Below are 25136 nucleotides of genomic sequence, written 5' to 3'. Positions count from 1 at the left end.
TTGTGATTTCTTTTTTGAGCAATTGGTTATTTATGTTGACTGATTTTCACAATTTTGTGACTATCTTAGTTTTATTTCCTTTTTTGTTTTGTTTTGTTTGCTTGTTTGTTTTGTGGTTTTTTTGGTACTGGGAATCAAACTCATGACCTCGTGCTTGCCAGGCCTGCGCTGTGCTGCTGATCTATATCCCTAGTCCTTGTTCTGTTTTTTTGACAAAAAGCCTTGTCATGTAGTTCAGTCTGATCTTCAACTCACTGTGTAGCCTAGGCTGACTTTCAACTTTCGATGGTCCTCCTATCTCAGCCTCTCAAGTTCTGGGATTATAGGTGTGCATCAAGTCCATTTTTAAAAATTTCTAACTGCATCCTATTTTGATCAGAGAAAATATTTTTATTATATCTACCTTTTAAATCTATTGAAACTTAATTTGTGCCCTAACATTGTTGATCTTGGAAAATATTTGCAATTGAGAAGAATTTATATGCTGCTGGTTTTTGATTAGAAATTCAGCTCTAGTTTTTTTATTGTGTTAAAGCCTCTGTTCCCTTACTTGTCTTCTGAATGGTTGTTCTATCCATTAGTTAAAATGGGCTACTGATGTTTTCAACTATATTGTTATAGGATTGTCTGTTTCTACCCTCAATTCTGTCAGTTTTTGTTTCATTTATTTTAATGATCTGTACATAGGTTTTTATAAATGTTATGTATTTTTGCTGTATTGAATCTTTTATTAATACATAGTGTCTTCCTGTACCTTTTGTGAGATGCTTTTTATTTGTTTGTTTTTGTTTTTTGTTTTTTTTTGTTTTGTTTTTTTTCTCCAGTACCCGGAACGGAACTCACAACCTTGCGCTTGCCAGGCAGGCACTTTTGCTGCTGAGCTAAATCCCCAGCCCCTTTTGTGAGATGTTTTGATTTAAAGCCTATTTTGTCTTATATTAGTGTAGCCCCTCTTCTCCCTTTTGATTACTATTTACCGGGCTGTGGATATAGCTCAGTGCACAGTGCCTGCTTGGCAAGTGCAAGGTCCTAAGTTCAATTCAGATAACAAAAAAAAAAAAAAAAAGGCCAACACTGATTGCTATTTACAGGAAGTACTTTTTTTCCATCTTTGAGTCTCAATCTACTTGTGCCTTTGTATTTAAAGTAAGTCTCTTATAGGCATATAATTGGATCATATGTTTTTATCACTTTTTTCAATCTGCGCGTGCATGCATAAGTGTGAATGTGTGTGTGTAGCTGGATGTTGAACCAAGAGACTCCTATATGCGAAGCAAGTGCTCTACCATTCTACCACTGAAGCACAGCCCTTATTTGATTTTAGAGTTTAATCTAGGTTGGAGAATTTAAAGGCTTACTTCTGTCATTTTCCCATTTGTTTTCTATATTTCTTGTGACTTATTTCCTATATTTCTTTCTTTTGTATGTTTGGTTAACTTTCTTTTGGTAGTAACATGTTTAAGTTCTTTTATCATGCCCTTTTGTGTATATTTTCTTTGTAGTTAGCATGGGGGTTATGTTTAGCATCTTAAAGTTATGTTTAGTTATCTTAAAGTTACTACAATTTGAATTTATGCCATCCTAACTTCAACAACATGCAAAAATTCTGTTCTTTACAGCTCTTTTGGTTATTAGTGTAATAGAATTACATCTTTACATATTGTGTCTCCTGAAACATAAAATAGTAATGCTTTTAAATACATTAGTCACTGAAATTATGTTAAAAACAAAATGTGGGGTTACAGAGATATAATAATACTAGCTCTTATAAACAGGATGAGAAATCCAGTCTCCATCCTTTTTTTTTTTTCCTTTTAGTACTGGGAATTGAACTCAGGACCTTGCGCTTGCCAGGCAGGCGCTTTTGCCACTGAGCTAAATCCCCGGCCCAATACTAGCTTTTAGACTGATAAAAATATTAAGTTACACAGAAAAAAATGAAATTAGAAACTTTTTTGAAGTTAGAAACTACTGTTACAATACTAGCTTTTACAAAGGTTCATGTATTTGATTTTATTAAAATCTGTATTTTTTCATTGGCTTGAGTTACTATCTAGTATTGCTTTATTTCACCCTGCAAGATTTCTTTAATTTTTCTTATAGGGTGGGTCTGATGATAATGAGCTCCCTCAGCTTTTGATTGTCTTGGATATCTTAAATTTCCTTTCATTTTTGAAGGATAGTTATGCTGAATGTAGGATACTTGGTTGACAATTTTTTTTCTCTTTTAGCACTTTGAAACTGTTGGCCTATGGCCTTCTGGTCTCCAAAGTCTCTGGTGAGAAATCTGCTTTTAGCCTTATTGAAGATAACATGTATGTGATGATTTGCAGCGCTCTTATTATTTTCAAGATTCTTTGTCTTTCACTTGTGCAAGTTTGATTTTAATGTGTCTCATTGTTGCTCTTTCAGTTCATCTTGGAATTGATTGGACTTCTTGGATATTGATATTCATGTCTTTAATAAAATTGGGCAACTTTTTATTTATTTACTTTTGTAGTGCTTGGGAATCAAACCCAGGGCCTCAGATGTGCTAGGTGAGTGTTCTACCCCTAAGCTACATCTCCTAGCCCAATTTAGATATTTCAGCCACTATTTTTCAAATAGTTTCTTTATTCTTTTCTCCCTCTAACCTCTTCTTAGAGTTCCCACAACACATACATTGGTTGGCTTGATGGTGTCTGCAGGTTCTTTAGGCTGTGTTCACTTTTCTTCAGTCTTGTTTCTGTTCTGACTTGATAATTTCCATTGTCTTTTCTTCAAATTCACTAATTCTCCTTCTCTGTTTAGACCTGACTTTGAGTCTTTCTCATGAATTTTTCATTTCAGTTATTGTACTTTTCAGCTCTGGAATTTCTTTTTGTTTCCTTTTTGGTTTTTTAATCTGCCTATTTATATTTCCATTTGTTTATTTGTTTTATTGACACCTTCACACCTTCCTTTAGTTCTTTGCATGTCTTTAAGACAGTTGTTTTGAAGCTTTTGTCTAGCATATTTGCCATCAAGTCTTTCTGAGAAACAAATTTTACTGATTTTTTCCCCCCTTTGAGCTATATTTTCTTATTTCTTTGTGACCCTTGTGTGTTGTTAATGATGAAAATTGGGCATTTGAGTCTAAAAAATGTTGTAACTCTGTTAACCAGATTCTCCTCTTCCTGCGAGTTTGATGCTTTTGTTATAGTTTTTGGTCTTGCAGTGGTTGTAGAACATCATTGTGCTATAGATCAGCCTGCAATGTAAGCATCAATTCTTCTCAGAATCTTTTCTCAGATGTTCCCTGGGCAGGCAGGAATGTTTTTCTAATTGTCCCCTATATTTAATATGTTTTCTAGTGTCTTAGTCTTTAATGTCTGACTCTCAAAAGGAGGAAGAGAAAAGAAAAATTAGCTAAGTGTGGTAGTGTACACCTGTATTCCCAGCACCTGAGAAGATGAGGTAGGATAAGTTTGAGCACACAGAGCAGGAGATGGAGGGAGGAAGTGGAGGTGGGAAAGAGAGAAAGAGAATAGTACTGGGAATTGAACCCACGGCCTCCACACTGAGCTACATCCACAGCCTTTTAGTGTTGGTTTTTTTTTTTACCTTTAAGACATGGTTGCACTAAATTGCTTGGTTGCCCCAGACTGGGCTTGAACTTATGATCCTCTTGCTTCAGCCTCCCAAACTACTGGGACTACAGGTGTGCACAGCCACACCTAGTTTACACAGGTAGCTTGAGGCCAGCCTGGACTATAAAGTGACACCTCATGCCAAAGAAAAGGAGAGACTGAATGAGAGAGAGATAGGAATATTGATTGAGGAGTGGGAGCTCTGGGCCCTTTAGAAAACACCAGCCCACAGGAGAAGCCTTGCAATACCGGGAGAAGACACAGTAACAGTACTCCAGCCTCTCTGCTCCTCTTTTTTTGGTTTTTGTTTTTTTTCCAGTACCAGGAATCGAACTCATGACCTCACGCTTGCCAGGCAGGCGCTGTGCCACTGAGCTAAATCCCCAGTCCCTTGTCTGCTCCTCTTTGATCAGAACTAGCAGCCAGTGATCAGAATACAGGTGCCAGTATTTAGAAGACAAGGTCCTTTTTGTCCACCTGGGCAAGCTATGTACAAGTCATCCCATAAACATGTGCACAGCTGCCTACCATGTGGCTGGGGCCTGGGGACTGGCAGCTACCATTGTGCTAAGAACTGAAATTGGCCACTGAGAACCATAGTTTGCCACCCATAACCACTCTCCTAAGCTCAGCAGATGTCACCGTCCCCAGGGGTAGTTTCGCAGACTCTGCCAGTGCAGCTGTCTCCATGGACACAGTCCTGGGCCTCCTTTGGTTTTTACACATCTGCTATACTGCTCCTCATGAGCAGAAACTTTGTCCAAGCATTTCCTGGCGCTTATTGTAAATTCCATTTTCCAGAGTGAATGATAAATAAAATACAGTTGTTTTTGTTACAATCCTGTTTTCTCCCTGTCTATAGATGAGCCAGGCATTTTCAGTCAGTGGAAAATGATGACAGGTAATTCAGACATTCTTCAATTAGTCAGCTATAACACATTTTATATGAAGTTAAATGTTTTATAAGACATACACACTTTAAAAATCCATCTATTTCTCACCATACCTCACACAGTACAGTGCATGCATTATGGAAAAAAATCAGATTGAAATTCATTTTTATAGGTAACTAGCAAGAGGGAAAAAAGACATCCACACAACTTTAGTAGACCATCCAAATGACAGACACATTAAGTTGTAAGCCACATTAGTCATACAAAATGTACTGGGTGTAGTTGTGCACGTCAGTAATCCCAACACTTGGGAGGCTGAGGCAAGAGGATTACTGTGAGTTCAAGGTCAACCTGGGCTACATAGTGAGTTTAAGGCCAGCCTGAACTGTATAGTGAGACCCTTTCTCAAAAAAAAAAACAACAAAAACAAAAAAGCAAAATGTTACAACCATGCAGAATATTTGATGGTATTGATTTAAGGTAGCTACTGATGTCAAGAGTTCTTCCATTATTTTTTTTTTTTTTTTTTTTTGGTACCAGGAATTGAACTCACGACCTTGCACTTGCCAGGCAGGTGCTTGTGCCACTGAGCTATATCCCCAGCCCCAAGAGTTCTTATGTAGAGTACAACCGACACGTTTGAAAAGAGTCACACTATTATTTGGGGAAAGACATTTGGACATTATTAGTTTGCTGGGTCTTTAACCCTTCCTGCGCCAGCAGTCTTCATGGCATACAGCATGACACATAGCACCTGTTAGAGGCAGGCCATGGGTGTGTAACTTATGCTCTGGTTTCATGTTCCTCTATTACCATCTTTAAATTCCAATATGCTAGGCATGGTGGTGCACACCTATAATCCCAGCACCCTGGAGGCTGAGGCAGGAGGATACCCATGAGTTTGAGATCAGTCTGGGCTACATAGTGAGTTCAAAGCCAGCCTGAGCTATATAGCAAAACCCTGTCTCAACAAACAAACAAACAAACAAACATCCTAATTTATTTTAAACAGGAGATCCTTCATTTCCATTTTACACTGGGTCGTGCAAATTATGTAGCTGGTTCCGATTATGAGTGTTGATTTCCTGTTCCTTTACCAAAACTAATGGTCTAAACACAAAGTATTGTTTTTACAAGATAAACTGTGGATCAGGTTGGGGCAGGGGCTAGAGTGAGCGGAAGGAGCTACTGGCTAACTCCTCTCATTTCCACAGGAGGCCAAAGTAGTGGGGCGGGCATGGTTTAGGGCCAGGTGGGCACTCCTGACCCCTAGTTTCTCCCTGAACAACCACTGCACCTGCTCCTGATTGAGCAATGCTCACCAGTCTAATCTCTGCCAGCTCCTATCAGAGTGCTTTGAGTGCAGTATTGCCTTAGCTTAATCTTCACCAGCCTACGAAATGACAAGGAGTTGACTTCCAATGATGAACTTGTGTGCAGTGCAGAGCTAGACGTGACCTCCCCAATCACTGTCCTCCTACTCCCTTATGAAGTAGCCAGCCTGTCTTGTCAGTTGTTGGAATCAAACTTGAACCACTGATTTTTCTACTTTTAAAGGTGCAGTGTCAGAGAGAGGGCCATAGTGAATGCTTATATAGTTTGTGTTCTACTTTCTGATTTACATGTAATTGTACATAGTATAGGTTGAGCATCTGTAGTCAGAAAACCCAAATGCTCCAAAATTCAAAACTTTTTGGGCATGGACATGATATCATAAGTGAAAACTCTACACCTGACCTCGTACAATAGGTTGCAGCCAAAACACAGGCACACTAAAAGTCCTACATAAAATCAGACTGGGGTTGTAGCTCAGTAGTTGAGTGCTTGTTTAGCACACATGAAACCCTGGCTTCAAGCTCCAGTATTGCCCCCAAAATTTATTTTTGTATAAAATTACCTCTATAAATTTCATATTTATTCTTGGGTCCCATCCCTAAGGTGTCTCATTATGTGTATGCAAGAATTCCAAAATTTTTAAAATCCAAAATCCCAAACACTTCTGGCCCCAGTATTTCAGATAAAGGATACTCAACCTGGGTTACTCTTTGGTATCTTTTGAGTATACATTTCCCATCTTTTTCCACGGATACTATCTGGACAGCATATTGATACTAGGAGTGTTTTTCCAAGTTCGAGTACACTCCTTCTCCTTCTCTTAGAAGATAATACCAAAAAAAAAAAAAAAAAGATAATGCCAATAAATGGAATGTGTATTTTTTTAAACTTCAGCCAAAGTAACATTTTGTTCATTAGGGTTTTTTCTTTTGTTTTGTTTTGTTGCTTTTGAGCCAGAGTGTTGGTATATAGTGTAGACTGGTCTTAGATTCACTGTGTAGCTCAGGTTGGCTTCAAACTTGTAGCTATCTTTCTGTCTCTGACTCCCAAGTGCTGGGATTACAGGTGGGCACCAACCTGCCAAGCTTCTGTGATTATATCTTGTTGTGATTGTTTTTTCTAGATTGTAATGTGAGATTGTGTTCTGTCCTAATTTAGAAAGATTATATGTTCAATTTTAATTTTACATTAAAATAAGGGTTTTGGGGGCAGATTTGTAAATGCAGAAATTCCCTTCGGGACTAACCCTGGTTATATCTTCTGCAGGAACTCGTCCCTAGCAGCTGACGTCCCCAGGCTTGGCTATAGTTCCTCGTCCAATCACAAATATATTCCTCGGAGGGCAGTGCTGTACGTACCTGGAAATGATGAAAAGAAAATAATGAAGATTCCCTCCCTGAATGTAGATTGCGTGGTGCTCGACTGTGAAGATGGTGTGGCTATGAACAAAAAGGTAATGGTGCGGCTTTCTGGTGGAAGAAGAAAAGGATTGAAATTTGCTGTCTGTGGCAGCATTGCTCACTGTTTGCTCATCATTTGCTGAGTATTAACATTTTTTAATCCAATTTTTATATGGGTCCTGAATGTGTGGGTGTGTCTCTTTATCTGAGGGAGAGGCAGAATTTGATCAAAATACATCCGTGTCCAGTAGATGTAACTATTGTGTATATAGGTAAAGTGGTAGACAGTTTGGGGGCCATTAGCACTTGTTTGTCTGGGTAAGTGAGTTATACAGTTCTGGAATTGTCATGTAAAATTCTTAGGTCAGTAAAATATAATCATTTCTTGTCTTTAGCACCAGGTGTATTAAGTAGTGGTCTTGTCTTCTGAGACAAATGCCAAGAAAATAAAAGACAGTTGTCCATTGGTAAATTGCCAGTTTCCATACTTCATTAAAGAGAAACTATTTACAGAACCTTAGGTTGCCTTAGCTTCTGCCTGATTTCCTCGTGGCCTGGCCAGAGAAATGAGCCTTAGAAAATCTGCTGCGTGTACACAGCTATAGAAGGTTGTTAGTTGGCGATGACATGGTGTATGCTTTTGGCTTAATTTTATTTTGGGTAACTTTGTTTTTTAGATTTTTATAATGAACATGAATTTTTTTGTGGAGTCAGATAAAACATAGAAATCTGTATAACGATAACTTACGTTTGCACTTGATCTTTATTTCTGTGGTCCCTGGTCAGCGTGGTGGGGCTGGCGGACAGAGGATCGGGCCGTCTGGGTTTGTGCCTGCTTGGGTTGTTTCTTGCTTCTGGTGATCTGAAAGAACCTGTCTGTACTATCCAACTGCTGGATGGATTGCTTTCTTCGGGCATTCTAGCCAACAAATATTTGCCTTAACTAAAAAATAAAGTTAATTTCCTGCATCATCCTAATAATGGTCAAAGCAAGGCTTTTGAAGTCTTTGGAAAGGGATTAGAATAAGCATATGGAATCTAAAGTGTCTACTCAGTATTTTTGGCATGTGCCAAGGAAAATACAATTAATCTTCTTTCTCCCAGAGATTAAGGTAAATAGGCCCTTTTTTGGAAGGCTATAATGTGATTCCAGTACGCTTCCTCCCAAACCTGTGTAGCGTGCTCTGCAATTAGATAATAAATTGTAATTCCGGTGCTGTATGACCCAGGGCGATTCACTCTATGTTTGCCTCAATTTCTTATCTGTACTGTGGGGATGACAATATCTTCTTTTGTCAGAGACAGGGATTATTATGAGAAAAAAGTTGATAAAGTGCCTGGGAGTAGCTTGATTTCCTATAGGAAATAGACTAGATAAAGCTGGAGCAATCACGATTAGAAGGGAATTTATTTCAGCATTGTAGCACAGTGAGCCATTAGGCTCCCCGATAAAGTTCTAATTACATTTCTTTGCACATCTTGAGGCTATCCTCTCAGACTCACCTGAGGGTGTTTCCTGACCCCAGGTGAGTTGGAAATGGGAGTTTCCTTACTGTTTATCTCTGCTGTCAGCCATCCTTAGACCCAGCAGCACAGCAGCTGAGGTACTGTTCAGAAGACACCCAGAGGCAGATAGACAAGTTGTGCTCGCCATCTCGGAGTGTATGTTCACATGGTGTCTTGGTTGGGCCATGTTATGGTTTAGATCTAAAATGTTCCCTAGCTGGGCATGGTGGCACACGCCTGTAATCCCAGCCCCCGGGGGGCTGAGGCAGGAGGGTCACCATGAGTTCTAGGTCAGCCTGGGCTACACAGTGAGTTCAAGGCCGGCCTGAGCTACGTAGTGAGAACCTGTCTCAAAAACTAACTAACTAACTAAATAAATGCCCTCTAAGATCTATGTGCTCATGGGTGGGGCCTTGGGAAGATGATTGGATTATGGGGTTGTAGCTCACATGCTGTCAGGAAGGAGGTTCTGGTTGGGAGAGGTGGCCCAGAAGGATTGATCTCTTCCCTGCGCCTCCTTTCACCCCCTGTGTGCTTCCTGCCATCATGCCCTTAGCTCCTTCTGTGTGATGCCCACTGCCATGCTGCCCTGCCTCAGACCCCACTGACTATGGGCTGAAACTCCTACACACTGAGCCAAAATAAACCTCTCTTCCTTTGCGCTGTGGGCGTCAGGCACTGTGTCTCAGCGGCAAGACAGTGACTAAAGCAGGCCATTCTGATGCTCTTAATGCAGCTGACCATTGCATTAATTGCTGGATGCATTCTTTCCTGCATGCGGACCCTCAAGCGAACTAAAATTCCCCTCGTGATCCACAGAAAGTCCTAGCAAGGCAGGGCACTACATGGGAAAATAGTCTTGCTTACAAGTTCTACCTAAGACTTAATTTCACCTCACATATGTATCAGTTCAAAGCCCTAGCCCATCAAGGTGTTTTTGTATTTGATCTCGCCATCCAACACTCAGATCATCTGAGAACCAGACGAGCACAGCGAAAGAAAACAGAACAGATCCCTGATGGAAAGGTTGGAGAGGCTGGAGCCAGACCCGCTAGGAACCTCGGTCAGAGGCTGTGTGACCAGAGTGAGCAGGAAGGCCAGGCACTGTGACACAGACGACCGCCCAATGAGATAGTGTTACTACATCATTTTACAAAGAAGGAAACTGAGTCCTGTTCATGAAGGGTACTGGGATATGGTTATTCAGCCACCTGACTCCTGAAACCCAGACTTTGCATGAGGATATTATGAGAGTCTATTCAGTGCTTTTTCAGAATGAAGATACATTCCCAATCTATCAGCCTACAAATACCTTTTCACCCCATACCTCTAGACCAGAAACATGAGGCCAGGTGGACAGGACTGGTTCTTGATGAGGCCATGTGAGTACCTAATTGCTTCTCCTACTTTTTGAAGTGGTAGAAATGAGGAAAACATTTTACTGATAATTTCTTATGTAACATGTAATATTATTTACACATATCTCATTTAAATATATTATTTTCGTATATAATCTTATTTAATCCTTACAGCTAAGTTCTGAAATATGTCCAAGGTTACATTGCCATTAAGTGGCAGAGTTCAGCCTGCTTGGTGGCCCATGCCTATGAGCCCAAAACACTGGGAGGCTGAGGCAGGGGGATGGCAACTTTGAGCAACTTAACGACTTAGCAAGATCCTGTCTTAAAATGAAAGATAAAAAAGAGCTTGGGATGTATCTCAATGCAAAGGCTCTGGTTTCAACCCCTCACTACCACAAAACAAATAAATAGTGGAATTCAGATTTGAATTTTCGATGGAATCAGCCTCATACTCACCATTGATTCACCATCAACGTGGTTCACGATGCATCATTTCCCCTTCCTTCAAAGTTAGCACCTTGGCCTTTCTAACCTTTTGTCAACTTTGTATTCTCCGCTATTTCTTAAGAGTTACTAGCAGGGGGGTTGGGGATTTAGCTCAGCAGCACAGTGCCTGCCTGGCAGGGGCAAGGTCGTGAGTTCGGTCCCTGGTACAGGAAAAAACAAAACAAAATAAAACAGAAAGAGTTACTGGTAGGACAGGAGCTCTATGGTTATATCCACAAATTTCCCCAGTGCCCTGGGATTATAATTGATTTAGTCCAGGGACCTCAGTTCATTTGAAGTGTCCAGGTGAGTCTGATATTTCTCATCTCTCTCTCTTTCTCTCTCTCTTTTTTTTTTTTTTTTCCGGTACTGGGAATCGAACTCATGACCTCGCGCTTGCCAGGCAGGTGCTGTGCTGCTGGGCTAAATCCCCAGCTCCCTCTCATATATCTCAAATTCTTTTTTCTTACTTGAAGTCACCTTTGGTCATTTTTCTTAAAGTTATTCTTGTTTGGTTTTTTTGTTTGTTTGTTTGTTTTTGTTTGTTTTTGTTTTTCTCCGGTACCGGGAACCGAACTCACGACCTTGCGCTTGCCAGGCAGGCGCTTTGCCGCTGAGCTAAATCCTCAGCCCCTTAAAGTTATTCTTGATGGAGGAGATAGAGACTTTTTTAGTGAGTTTCTTACTAAGAAAAAATGCATATTAAACTCTTATTTCAGATTATCCTATTTATTTTTTCCTAAACTGAGCTATTATTGCCTAATTCAGTGTTCTGGGAATTATGAAAATGTGGTCACTTCATTTTATATCTCATTTTCTTTCTTTTTGTTATTAATGGACTAACTCCATATTTTATTAGATTGACTGGAGTGTGGGCTTAGAATGAAAACAATAGGAGTTCCACGCAGCAGTTTGTAAGGATCTAATACCTTCCAGCGGGCTCTAATCCTGTCCTGCTAATCCAATTTGCATTTAAGGAGCTCCTTCACATGGTCCCAAGCACGGATGATGAAAAGATCCTCCACTCTGTCTGTCACCTCCTGTCATTATTAAATCCACGAGGAGGCACAGGTTGTCCACACCACTGCGCGCTGGGCCACTGGAAAATGCACCAAATAATGCACCGCGTTCTGGTGACTCACCGTGACACTGGGTGCTAAGAAGGTGGGAATGGAGGAGGTGGAGGCTGTATTTCAGGACTGCTATTTCACTTGAGTAAATAATTAACTAATTAATTAAATTTACAAAAACCTGCAATGTCTAAGTAAATATGGAGTATCAACCAGGCACTGCACAGGCAGGAGGGAGACAAAAATGGTTGTATGATCCCCGACTTGGAGGTGACGTAGGCCAATGGCAAGACAGGTGAAGAAGTTAGAGTAAGGTCTGTACGACCCAGCTATTTGTCTTCTCGACATCCTTCTGAAAGAGTTAAAGGCATTACAGTGATGCACAGCAGCACAACTCCTAATAGCTGAATCTTAGAAGCAGCCTATATGTCCATCAGCAGATGAAGGATAAAGAAACTGTGGTCTTTATACACAGTGAAGCACTACTCTGCCATAATCAAGGATAGATCTGAGGCATTTGTAGGAAACTCGATGCACTTTGAGGTCATAATGTTAGGTGAAATCAATCGGACGCACAAGCTTACATATTGTAGGCTTCTCTTAGGTGAGAAATCCAAATTACAAATTAAAGAGGAAAATGAAAGACAATAGGAAACAGATGGGAAGCAGACTAGGCGACAGAGGGAGGGAGAGGGCGAGGGAGGAAAAGAAGAGGAAGAGACAGGAGGAGGGAAGGGAAGAGAGAGGATGAAAAAAGAATTCGTGTGTTTTATGGACATGAACCAACTCCCTGTGATGAGTGTGACCATTATGTACTGCAAGTACGTACGAAGAGAAATAAAATTTGAAAAAAATTTAAAAAGAAAGGTCTAGGAGAACACATCCTTTTTTTTTTTTTATTTAACTCTAAGTAGTTTTTAATTGCCATTTTCATTTCTTGCTTGAACCATGAAAATCAAAATGGTGCTTTCCAAACTCTGGTTTGATTATTTTTATTTGTTCATTTGTTTCTTCCTTCTCTTTTCATTTTTTTCCATATTTCCCCTGCTTTGTGGAGTGATACTTTTGTAAAATAAAATAAATTGCTAGAAAAGTGAAATGCTACTTGGGTGTCCAGGCAACGTCAGGTGATACAAAAGCTTCTATTCATTTGGGGTGGGGGTGTTCCGGGAATTGAACCCAGGCCTCGTACATGGCCGGAAGACCTCTGCCTGTGAGCTGCAGCGCCTAGCACAGAGGTTTCTAGGCTGTTACTGGCAATTTCCTGCTTACCTGATAGTGGCATGGAAGAGTGGGACAGAGAACACACTTTGAGTAGCAAGAACTTTGAATCTTTACATTTCCAACTGTATGAAAGTTTGTCTCTCTCTTTTTTTTTTTTTTTTTGGTTTTTCTCCTGTACCGGGAACTGAACTCATGACCTTGCACTTGCCAGGCAGGCGCTTTGCCACTGAGCTAAATCCCCAGCCCAAGTTTGTCTCATTTTGTTGCTGACTTGTAATGTACTTGCATGGTGTGACGTCTTTAAAATTTTTTGAGTCTTCCTTCAAGACCTAGAGAAGAAGGAATATTTTCTATTTGCAGAGTTCTATGTATTTTTCCATTAGATTAAGTCTATTAATAATGTTCAAATATCCAAAGTTTTACTGATTTTCCTCTGCTTGGTGTATCAGCAGTTGAGATAGGCCAGTTGAAATCTACCCTTCAAAGGAGAATTTACCAGTTTCTCCCGTTCTATCAATTTTTGCTGCCGATAACTTGAACCTATGTTAATAGGGCTATACAAATTTAGAATGATTATATCTTTTTGGTACAGCAAGTCATCTATTATATACTATTTTTGTCCCCTATAATGCTTTTTGCTTTAAAGTTTATGTAGTCTGATATTAAAATAGCAAAACCAACATTCTTAGTACGATTTACACCCTTTTGCTTTCAAGTTTTCTGTATCTTTATGTTTTAAATATGTAACTTACTATTTTAAAACTTTTTATATCCATGTTGATAAGCTCTGTCTTCTAACTGGAACATTAATTCATTTACTTTTGTGTGTGTGTATCTTTTTGAGACAGGGTCTCACTGTGCAGTTCAGGCTGGTCTTGAACTCACTTTGTAGCCCAGGCTGGCCTCGAACTCACAGCGATCCTCCTGCCTCAGCCTCCTGAGTGCTGGGATTACAGGTGTGTGCCACCACACGTGGCAATTCATTTACTTTTAATGTAACTACTAACAAGTTTAGATTTTATCACATCATTATAGTTTGGCCTATTTTTTCTACCTGTTCTGTTTCTGATTTTTATAATTATCCTTTTTTTTTGGAGACAGAGTGCTGCTGAGTTGCTCAGGCTGGGCTCAAACTTGCAATCCTCCTGCCTCAGCATCCCAGAGTGCTGAAAGTACTATTGTGGACCACCACACTCAGCTTACTCTTGAAATTTTACTAACTGTATATAATAAAGCTGCAGATTGATGTACATCTTCTTTTTGGACTACACAAGAAACTTAGAAGACATTAGATCCAATCATCTTTAAAACATCAGTGTTATTTTGCCCAATACTTAAGTCATTTCTTTTTATTTTTTTTCTTCTTTTTTTATTTTTTATTTTAAAGAGTAAAAGAAGGACAGCAAAGCAGTAGGGGGATACACCGAATTATAGACAAAGTGGTAGGACATTATTAATGGTTGTTATTTTACCTATTGGAATCTTCAAGATAGTTTCTCAGGAAAACAAATAGACAAATAATAGTGAGTTACAGACAGAAATGGTAGGATATTATCAGTGGTTGTTGTACTGTATCTTGGTCTCTCCAAAGTGGTCTCTAGGGAAAACAAATAGAGCTGTACACGAGTAATCAATCAGATAATCATTGACTATTCTCAATGGTGGTCGCAAACACATAGTAACAAACATACATCCATTTATGAAGTGGCATAGGAGCAATACAAACATTCCAGAGTCATGGACAGATTGGTAGGAAATCATCAGTGGCTGCTGCAATACATGTTGGCGTCTTCAAAGTGGTTTCTCAGGAAAACAGAGATATGCAAGAGAGATCCAACCAGTATTTACAGAAAAAATAGCGGGTTACCTCATCAGTGACTCCCCTCACTGAGGTGTGACGGCTGGAAGGGAGGCCAGGACTGAAAAGAAGGACCGAGAGACCAGCACCAGTGTCCAGCACCGGGCCGTCCACTTTTTCCTCCATACTCATGATTTTGCAGGGCTCCTCCTCCATGAAGGCGGTTCTACAGAGTCTGAATATTGGGCACCCAGGTAATCCCTAAGTCTTGGTGCAGACCTCTCCGGAATTCCCCTTGCTCCTCCACCACAGCCTGCACAGCTAGGGGAAGGATGGCCTCCAGAAGTCATTTCTTTTTAATGGCACATATTTTGTAACATCACTATTACCATTTTATGTATACAGCTTTTATTTAAATTAACTTTCATATTTTTCCACTTCCTTGCTTACCATTCCTTTGAGCATCTCAGCCCTTCTCTTTGGGTACATCTTTCTTCCTCCCAAAGTGTGTTTTCCAAAACCTTCTTGTAGCTGAGGCTAGAGGTATAGGTCCGTGGTAGAACATTTGCCTGGCATGTGTGAGGCCCTGGGTTTGATCTCCAGCACTGGAAAAAATGAAATTCAGAGCCAAACTGTGCCTGTGTCTGATTCTGGTAACATTTTATCCTGACAGTGTGACCTGGGCCAACTATTCCTCCTCACTGTGCCTGTCTCTAATGTCAGATAAAGGTAAAAATGGTAATAAATTTTCTACACCACAAAATTTTTGCTCCCTCTCTCCCTGCATCCTGGGTGTCAGGACATGCTGCAGGCCCATATCCATTCTGCCCGCAGAATGAGGGTGGAAGAATGCAAAATGGCCACCTGCACACTAGAGGCCTAGAAGACCCAGCTGGAGGCCAAAGGCCTGGAGTTCACTGCAGAGGCTGTTGTGAGTCTGTGTTGAAATGTCAAAGAATCTGTGCTAGAATGCTGAAGGAACTGGACACTATGTCCAGAGGCAACAAGGAAGTCCAGAGCTCTTCTGAAGAAGAGAAGACCTTCTTTCCCTTTTTATTCTATCCAGTCTGCAAGCCTATTGGTTGATGCCACTCACATCCAGGGCAGATTTTCCCTCCTTAGTCTTCAGACTGTGTGTCAGTCATCCACAGACCCACCCAGAGCTTTACTAATCTGCTAAGTGGCTCTGCAAGTCAAGTTGACACATCTCAATTGATGATCACAAGGCCTAAGGGAAGGTTAGCCGCCCTGGAGGAGAGGACAAGGGAGGCATGCTTCAAGGATAAGGGCTGTGTAACTGTTCCTCCCACCCCAGGGAATGTAGGGAGCTGCTGAAGCTGGAAGTACTTCAGTCCTGAGAAAAACACCCTGCCTGCACAACTTTAGTCATTAGTTGCTAGGCAACCCTGTGTCTCCTGATACTAACTTTGCAAAAGTATATATAAATGCTACTAAAGTGATTGTCCAGTCCTCTTTTCACATCCAGAAAGAGGCCTCCATTTGACCTCAGCTCTTGTCTCTTGTCTTTATTTTCTAAATCCCCTCACCATTTTTCCCTGGGACCACTAAGAATTGCACTGGTTCACGGCAGGGAGTCCTGTCTTAAGTGCTTCTTCCTCAAGTACAAACTCCCATGAGGGTCTGTGGAGTTATCTGCAGACTCTACAGAATGAGAAGGCAAGGTTGCCAGTTGAGTTGCTACATAGTCAAGAACCACGAAATATCAACCAAAGTGTTTAGCTTATGCCACTCTTCGATGAACCTATGTGTGCTATCCTGGCACTCAGCCCCTTAAACTCCTTATCCTTGAGGTTTGCTTTAAAGCCTCTCATTGTGTAAAGATGGAAGACCCTTTTCTACCCTAGCATACGAATTCTCTCTTATTTACACTTCCTCCTTTGTGTAGGCTCAAAATCACTCACACACACACACACACACACACACACACACACACACACATACCCTGTATGTACACACAAATCCACTTGGCTAAATTTTCCATTCCTTAGTGTTGTCACTTTTGTTGAAATGAATTAGTAGAGTGGCTAGGTGTACTCTCCTCGCAGGGAGAAAGCTAAAGGGTGTGCAGGGAACGATTCAGCGTGCACAGGGGCCTGGGGAGCCGCCTCCTCTTCAATAGGGTTGTGAATTAGGATGGGAAGGCTCCTCTCCCAGGTGCCTCGCCTTTATTAAAAGGCTCAAGAGCTTGGGAGATTTCTTCAATAGCAATCGGGGTACCTGCAGGTCTTTTGGGAACAGTATGGAAACTGAACTGTGCTTAGGAACTCTGCAAGGTCTTTTTGATCCTTAAAGGTTCTGATATAAAAACCTGCTCAGTTTTCTATAAAAATAGGAAAGTGTTTTCAGTCTTTTATTAATCCCACCATACCCTTAAATAACCTTTCCCCTTTTGAAGGGTAATTGTTTAGAAAACAAAAAAACCAAACAAACACTTTTTCCCCCCTTTCTCACAGTTTTATTTTTCAAACCAGGCATCTTGTTAATGCAAAGATTCAAGTATTTCTATTAGGGTCATAATAGTCAGCAATTTCCGTTTAATGAGCTCAACATAGCCTTTTTACAAAGAGATGCAGGCTTTAAATTGTCAGTTATTTCTTTTCCTGCAATTCCTAGGAATCTAATTAAGACTGAGTATGATCCACAGTATATGACTACAGAAAGCCAAGGCCTCGGAAATAAAACAGATCTTTGAGTTCCAGCTTAAAATTAAGATTTAAAAAAAACAAACAAAGAAAGGTAACAATCCAGCTTAAACGATCCAAAGATTTATAAATGTATAAACTACAGCCATTTCTTCTAAAATGAAGTAAGAGATAGCTTGGAGACTACAGAATAGTGAAAATAAATCATTAAACATATTTCAATGTTAGCAATTATTTAAAATCCATTTTTAAAAAAATCATGGGTGATTTTCCTAAAATAAGACCAAGAGGCATCAGTTGCAAAGTCTCTAAAGAACCAAGGATGCACCTATAATCCCACCTACTTAGGAGGCTGAGACAAGAGGATCAAAAGTTTGGGCAGAAGTTTGGGTGCAACCTGGGCAACACAGTGAGAGCCTCTCTTGGAACAAAAAGGGCTGAGATATAGCTCACTGGTAGGGCACCCAGATTTAATCCCTGGTACCAAACCAAACCAAACCAAACCAAATAAAAAACCAAGTAAGTATGGATAGCGCTGCCAAATAAAAGGGAGATAACACGAAATTTTGCAGAGGAACATGCTCAATAATGAAAATCAGTGTTTTTTGTTTTTTAGGCCTCCTTACTTCACTGGCCACAATTCATAGCAGTATATTAAATATCTCCATGTTTTCAATAATAAATCAATGGGCATATTAAAGCATAAATTAATAGTTCTGATTTACAGAGACAAATAAGAAATACTGTTGCCAGGTGTTTTAACATACATTAGATCTTCTCAGGGTGGTGACAAGGATGATGGTAGTGTGTTAATTCTTATTATATACCTGGGAAGATGGTGTTTTATTGCTAAAGGAAAAGTGAGGCCTATCAAGAGCAAACCACATCAGGAGACAACACACAGCACAGCCTGCCTTTCTACTAAAAGTATTGTGTCTCTTTCAAATACATTTTCACAACTTTCCCCATGTGGTGCCATTATGCAAAATATTTATTGGTCAGAAGTTAGCCTGGAGAAGTGACAACTGGGCTCAGAATCCCCGGCCAGGTCTAGTGGGAAAAGCAATGTGTTCTCAGACAAGTAGACCACAAGGGCCAGAAGAAGAGCCCTTCTGACCCTGAAGAAGGGTCAGAAGAGCCCCAAAGCCTAAAGGGAGAGATGAGCCAGGGAGCAAGACCGAGATAAAAGTGGGTTTTGTAAGCCAATGTGGCTGCTCTTGTTGGTAATCCCAGCTTTCCCATTGGGTCTGAGCAGATGGAAGGCTGAAGCAGGAGGATTGCACATTTGAGCCCAGCTTGGACGACTTAGTGACTTAATGAGGTCTCAAAATATGGATATGAAGAAAAAGCTGGGGGTGTAGCTCAGTGCAAAGGCTTTGGATTCAATCCCCAGTCTCTCTCCCTCCCTCTCTCTCTCTCTCTCTCTCTCTCTCTCTCTCTCTCTCTCACACACACACACACACACACACACAGTGGGTTTTCTAAAGTTCCCTCAAATTCCCCCCCCCCAGTATTGGGGATCAAACTCATGACCTTGCGCTTGCCAGGTAGGCACTGTGCCACTGAGCTAAATCCCCAACCATCCCTCAAGTTTTTCCGTCAGAGGGTTAATTCTTGGAGCCTCCTGGGATGGAAATACAAATACAAGGCTGGAGTTTAGCAACAGTAGGCATTTCATGCATGTCATCTAATCTCCCTTCTGTAGTAGCAGGGGAGGCTGGCTCTCTCACCACATGGGTCCCTGTACATAGGAAATGGGCAATGTGGGTGTCAAGAGCACCTGTTTCCCAGAGCTATGCATAGTTAGATGCGGGGGGAAGGCAAAGAGAAGTTGGGCCACCAATGCAAACACCCTGTTCCACACTGCCTGTGCACAGGAGCCTGAAGTGGATATGAAGGGCTCAGTTTGGAGTTTGAGACATGAGAGTGATCAGAACCAGAAACTCCCAGCGACAAAGGCAAGTCAGGGCGCACTGGGCTAGGTGCCCCGACTGGCCTGAGACCAGCTGCATGCGTCAGTCCTCAAGTGTGGACATCATTGCCCCACCTCTTCTTGGGTACCCTTGCCAGTGGCAGGCTCTCGGAGTTGGGCCTGTTCCTCAGCTGGAGGCAGTTTGTTGCAATCGTTCTTTCAGACCTCTGACCTTCCCTACACTGGGGGTTGGCGCTGGCCATGGTGCTGATGGCTGTCTGAGAGTCATTTTAGAGAACGCTCAGTGGATATTTCTGTGTGCCTGCTCTAACTCTAAGTGCTCTGCATGAATTAACTCCTTTCATGCTCACAGCAACTGCATGATATAGGTGCTGTTATTATCCCTGCTGACAGACAAGGAAAGTAGAGTCCAGAGAGGTTAATAAACTTGCCCAGGGTCAGAGCTAATAAGTGGGAAAGCTAAGAAATTCACACCCAAGAACTGCACTTGTGACAACTACATTTGATCAAAATTATTACTAACAGAGCCATACAAAACCTGTTTCCACTTGTCCAGCCTCATCCTGGCAGAACAAGCCAAGGGTCCCTGTCTCAAGTATCATGGTAGGCTGCTGTGTGTTGGTATCTTGGAAAGCCAGTCATGGTAGTGCAAACTGGTTTGGGTAAATGCAAAAGTTGTCCACCAAACCTTAGTGGCATGATCTGTACCACATCTCCCATAAAGACCCTTGGCTTTGTGAAGAGGACTTCACTGTATTCACATAGCCTCCTAGAGTTTCCGCAAAAATAGTCACTATTTGTGCTCAATATGTGATGACTGTTATTTGACTACATGTTATCCCAACATTAACAGAAGCACCATGTGGCAAAGTTACAGTCTCTTTTTGTTGAATGCTTGTCATACTCCTTTGGAAAGTTTATGTTAAGTTCAGAGTGCATTGTAATCACTTACAGGTTCATCTACAGAGATTAAAAACTGAAAGAAGAAACTGAAGTAATGATTTGGATAATTTGAGTGCCTACGTACATGTGTGGTTGAACTGTTGTATTTAGGATCTTGTGCAACATTTTAGTGTTTTTTTGTTTTTGTTTTGTTTTTGTTAATGTTGGGAATTGAACCCAGGGCCTTGCATATGTTTGGCCAGGGCTACAGCATTGAGGAGCATCATCAGCCCTAGATTTGAGACTGTATAATATCTTAAGAGGGTAGCTCCATTGACATGAAAACAACTTTGAACTGTGTCTCTTAGATGTGCAAGCATTCTGTGTTAACAGAGCATGTAGTGACAGTTAGAACATGTGCCAATCAAATTTCCCATCCCAGAGTAAGTTTACTGCATACTTGTTTGATTTTAATCAAACCATGTTTTTGTTATGTTGTTTTAATATGTGAAAGATTCCCATATCTGCCATCTTAACTATTTTCCAGTGTGTATGTGTTTTTAAGCAGCACTCCACAGCTGAGCTCTTGGAGGACCAGGCCTATTTTGACAGCTCCCCTTCATCCATGTATCACCAAGCTCCTTCTCTGCCAATACGTTTCACATGATTTTGTGGACATGTGTAGCACGCCTGTGCAACTTGCAAACACCCATACATTATTACAATAATAATTGGGTTTTGATGCAACTGGAACTCAGTACTACCAAGCTGCCAGCATTTCCTTTTGGCTACCAGTACTAGGCAGGAAAATTATAGTCTAACTGTCTTCCTGTTTATTGATAAACAAAGTGGCCAGCCCAGCAATGGAGCCTGATTAGCAGTTTGCACCCTTTGTGAAAGGATAAACAGAACCCTACTGTTTTCTGTGTTTGACTGCAATTTGCATCTTTAAAGAGGTTGGACTGCCCTGAGATTCATATTCAACTTCCGAGTGCCTGGATAGTCTTTGATATGTTCTGTGTCAGCCTTCTTGTTTTTCTCTCCTTCATCTTGAAACAGTATTTGCCAGCGTTTCTCTGTTCCCATCTGGCTTACCATAAGCTTCCCATAGTCACCTGTCTAAAGAAAGAGGGGAGGGGAGGGGCGAATGGAGAAGAAATATGTCTCTGTTTTACTGTGCTTGAGTTTTACACTAAAGGCCCTTTAATGCCCAATCCAGTTTTTAAAGAGAGGATAAGGAATGAAGATCCAAAGACAAAAGGGAATCTGTTTGCCATCCACTGTCTTTGGCCCACAGAATCATTTTGGGCCTCCCCTCCCCCATCTTCACCCATCTACCGGAGAAAGGCCCTCCCCTTCCTAAAGAAGGATGAGGTATTAGCTCTCTGCCTGAGTTTGGTGTAATGCTTTATTCCAAAATTTATTCTAACCTAATTAGGTTCTTAGACTAAATGCTAACAGACCAAATAGTTTATTCCCCCGTAATTGTTTTCAAATGAAAGAAATGAAGATCATTTTAACTTGAATTTGCATGATGTAAAAGGAGCATAAATACATGTAAACATGCACTAATCTGTTTAAATAAACTTTCCCCATAATCCTTCCTGTATGTAAACAACATTTGTTCTGCCTTAGAGATATTGCGTGATTGGGCCCACGAGACTCCCGTTATCCCACTGAACAGTTTCCGTTTATAACTTCAAAAGAAATGTTATATTTTTATTGGAGGTTGTAGTGTTAAAGTGTAGTTAGACATAAATTGTACCTCAGCTATTTCATTAATGCCAATACGTATTAAATTCAATTTTATAGCTGTTGTAGAAGTCTATTTGGTAGTTAACAAGTAGGGTTTTTAAATCCCGGAAAACATAATCCTATTATAAAACAGGCAGCTGAATTAACATTAACCAGAAAGAGACTCTTCGTGGATTAGCTTTTCTTTTTAAAAACAATAACAAAGAAAATCATCAAACTCTGTGAGGATATTGTGTGCTTTTCTCAAAAGGAAGAACAAGGAATTGGGAGAAGGTAGCCAGATAAGTAGCCAAACATGCTATTTCTTGGAGACTGTTCTTTTTAAAGGGCAGGGCAGCAGACGCTGAGAAGTAAAGCTGCATTACCTGCACTCACAGTGCTGCAGTCGGGGACTTGCTGGTGTGCACGGCTGTGCCTTGCTCTCAGCTCAGGTCGTTGTTGGCGTTGGTCATTCCGCGCTTCTGGTTTCCACAATGCTTTCCAACAGGCAAAAAGTTTCTAGGAATCGTCGTCTGTGTGCACAAATTGATAAGCAAATAAATGTCTGCTGCTTTCTGGACTTTCTCTTTCAGTTATTGCAACTCCAGAATCAAGAATGTTACATTTGGAAAGGCCCTTGATATTTACTTATTCTAATCATGGTCCTATTTCAAGTTTTACTTGTTTTTTGTTGTTGTTGTTTTGGCAGTACTGGGATTGACCCTAGGACCTTCACGCTGAACTACATTCACCATTTTTTTATTTATGTAACTACATTTTAAAATTTTTATTTATTTGAGACAGAGTCTCACTAAGTCACTAAGTTGCCCAGGCTAGATTCACACATGGGGCCCTTCTGCCTCAGTCTCCAGAGTGCTGGGATTATACCTGTGTACCACCATCCCTGACTCTGTTTTACTTTAAATGCTACAAGAAGGTGGATCTCTATCTCTGCTCTCCCCACTCCATGTATGCGTGCCTATGTACGTGATTTAGCAGAGCTATTTTTACACACATGACTACACTAATATAGACACATACATGCTTAATAGAGCATCAGTGGCTTCTTTTATTTTTAAAAAACTTTCCTTAACTCTTAGCCATTGTTTTTCACTTGCCAGTAGGGTTATTTTTAGAGCTGGCAGGGCTTGCCAGTTTTCATGTGCATGGATATTTTAGCGGATAATCATACGGGTATCAGTCATTGGCATATCACTGTGTTAGATAATTGCATGGGCATCAATCATGCGTGTGTGTGGAGCAGGCCATCAAGTGAGCATCCATTTCTTCTGTCTGGAGAGGTTAATTGCATTGGAAGCAGGGAAGGGTGTGTCTCCGTGGCAGATAATCACACGGGGAATCAATCACTCAGGTATCGAGGTAGATAATCCTGTGCATAGATATCGCTTGTTCCAGGGTGGCTAAATTTGTCGATATGAATCACACCAACACCCTGGTTTTGTGGTACAGGTTTATACGTGTAACCAACACGTGTTTTTGCTTACATGGGCGATGAGCCCAGTATCTGCGTGTGTAACCGAGTCAGGTACCTGGGGGTGGCTCGGCAGTGCGAGGAAGCCACAGAACCCATGACACAATCTTCCGTGAAATGCCATAATTAGAGCTGCAGTAGGGGTTCTTTTGTTTTAAGGTTTTGACTCCTGCTACAATGGAAATGCTCCAGAGAAGAATGCAGATGAGTGTAGAAGACTACAGCTTTGGTGTCCATTTTCCTTTCTACAAACCCAGGTTTCTGGTTTTAACCGCAGCCCTGGTAGATTTGGGTGTGTCTTCAACCGAGGGGATTCTGGGACACAGGATGAACCAATCAGGGAGCTGCAGTCTGATGGCCACAGTGATTGGGTTAGGCTAGCACACGTGACATTAGATAGCCCAATCAGAGTGAATTTTGGGTTTCTATGGGCGGGAAGCGGAGTGCCGTACCTACCAGGAAGTGAGTTTGGTGCTCAGCAGGCAAACTTGGGAGATTCCAGTTTGTGCCATGTGGAGTTGAAAGGGAAACCTCTCTTAGAAATCAGGCCCGAGAGGTGGCAAGAAACCCAGTTCTGAGGCTTTGCTTGGACCTCATTGCCGCGGACTTTAATGTGAAATCCCTGGCCTAGAAAGCAGAGTTTATACAGTCCCTTTTGGTTTAAGGCAGTCAAAATTGGTTCTTTGCCCCTAGCTTCACAAAGATCCCTGATAGGATTGCGTTCATCAGCGGTGTTTCTGAGTGTAGAACGCTCTAAGGGAGGCAATAAGGGCAGAAGGGGAGGCAGAGGCTTAAGAAACTGTCACCATCGCTGTCTCCACCCACCTCCCGGTTGGTACCTTACACCTTTTGGCTACTCTGAACAGTGTTGCTATGAACAAGGATCTGTTTAAGTCCTTCTTTTCAATTCCTTGGCTGGAATTGCTAGTAATTCTGTTTATTATTTTGGGGAACTGCCATGCTGTTAATACTGTGTACTTTTTTAAACAATGTATTAAGCATGGAGGAAAAAACAAGTTCATTTTGATGAGAGAGTCAGAAAGTATCCAGAGCCTATTAAGCGCTGTAATTCACGGATAAAACAATAAAAAGTAAACACTTACTGAGAAGCGAGGTGCTGAGGAGAAACTTCCACCGCACCACGTGCCCAGTGTTGATCCTGCCCCCTCAGGACACTGACGCAGGGAGGAAGGAAGGGCAGGAGAGGGAGGCACTGTTAAGTGTCTGCAGGGGTTATTTCTAGGTGCATCCACTGCATCCATTAACTTATTTAATCATCAAAACAGCCCAGCAGGTGCCCTTATTTTTATAGACAAGTCTTGTCAGGTACTCACAAGTTTTAATTTTTATTGCTTTTAACAGCAATAAAGAACACCTTTAAAAGGGAAGAAATCATTCTAGGCCTACCAGTCTCACACAGAATCCACTCCAGTTTTTTTGCAGTCTTGATCCCTCTGCAGCCATAATTTTTATGTTGTTGCATTGCTATTATTTTTATATCCTCCTTTTTTAAATTGCTACAAGATCTTTGTACGTATTATTTTAACAGTTGTATAATGTATATCAAAGGGTTTTGCGTCAGTAAAATATTCCTCTCCTGCTGAATATTCAGATTGTCTTCAGTTTTTCACTGTAATTTTACAATTAAAATTTGATAATTTTAGCAATAGAGAGCCTTGTGTACATAACTCTTTCTTCTTAGCCTTTATTTTTGGCATGCTAGGCAAGCGCTCTACCACTGGGCCAACTCC

The 25136-nt window shown here is 41.0% G+C and overlaps 1 protein-coding gene across 1 annotated transcript in view; it reads left to right on the top strand.

The window, feature by feature from the left end:
* Nucleotides 1-25136, top strand: part of Clybl (citrate lyase beta like) — a 203527-nt gene that overhangs the window by 106370 nt on the left and 72021 nt on the right. Inside the window, exon 4 of the mRNA XM_005374232.2 lies at nucleotides 7103-7289. Coding sequence (XP_005374289.1) covers nucleotides 7103-7289 — 187 coding nt within the window. The remainder of the gene's footprint in view (nucleotides 1-7102; nucleotides 7290-25136) is intronic.

This window comes from Chinchilla lanigera, unplaced genomic scaffold (genome assembly GCF_000276665.1).
Source record: "Chinchilla lanigera isolate Chin_1 unplaced genomic scaffold, ChiLan1.0 scaffold00003, whole genome shotgun sequence".
Taxonomy (NCBI): Eukaryota; Metazoa; Chordata; class Mammalia; order Rodentia; family Chinchillidae; genus Chinchilla; species Chinchilla lanigera.
This window is presented reverse-complemented; position numbering and strand designations above follow the sequence as displayed.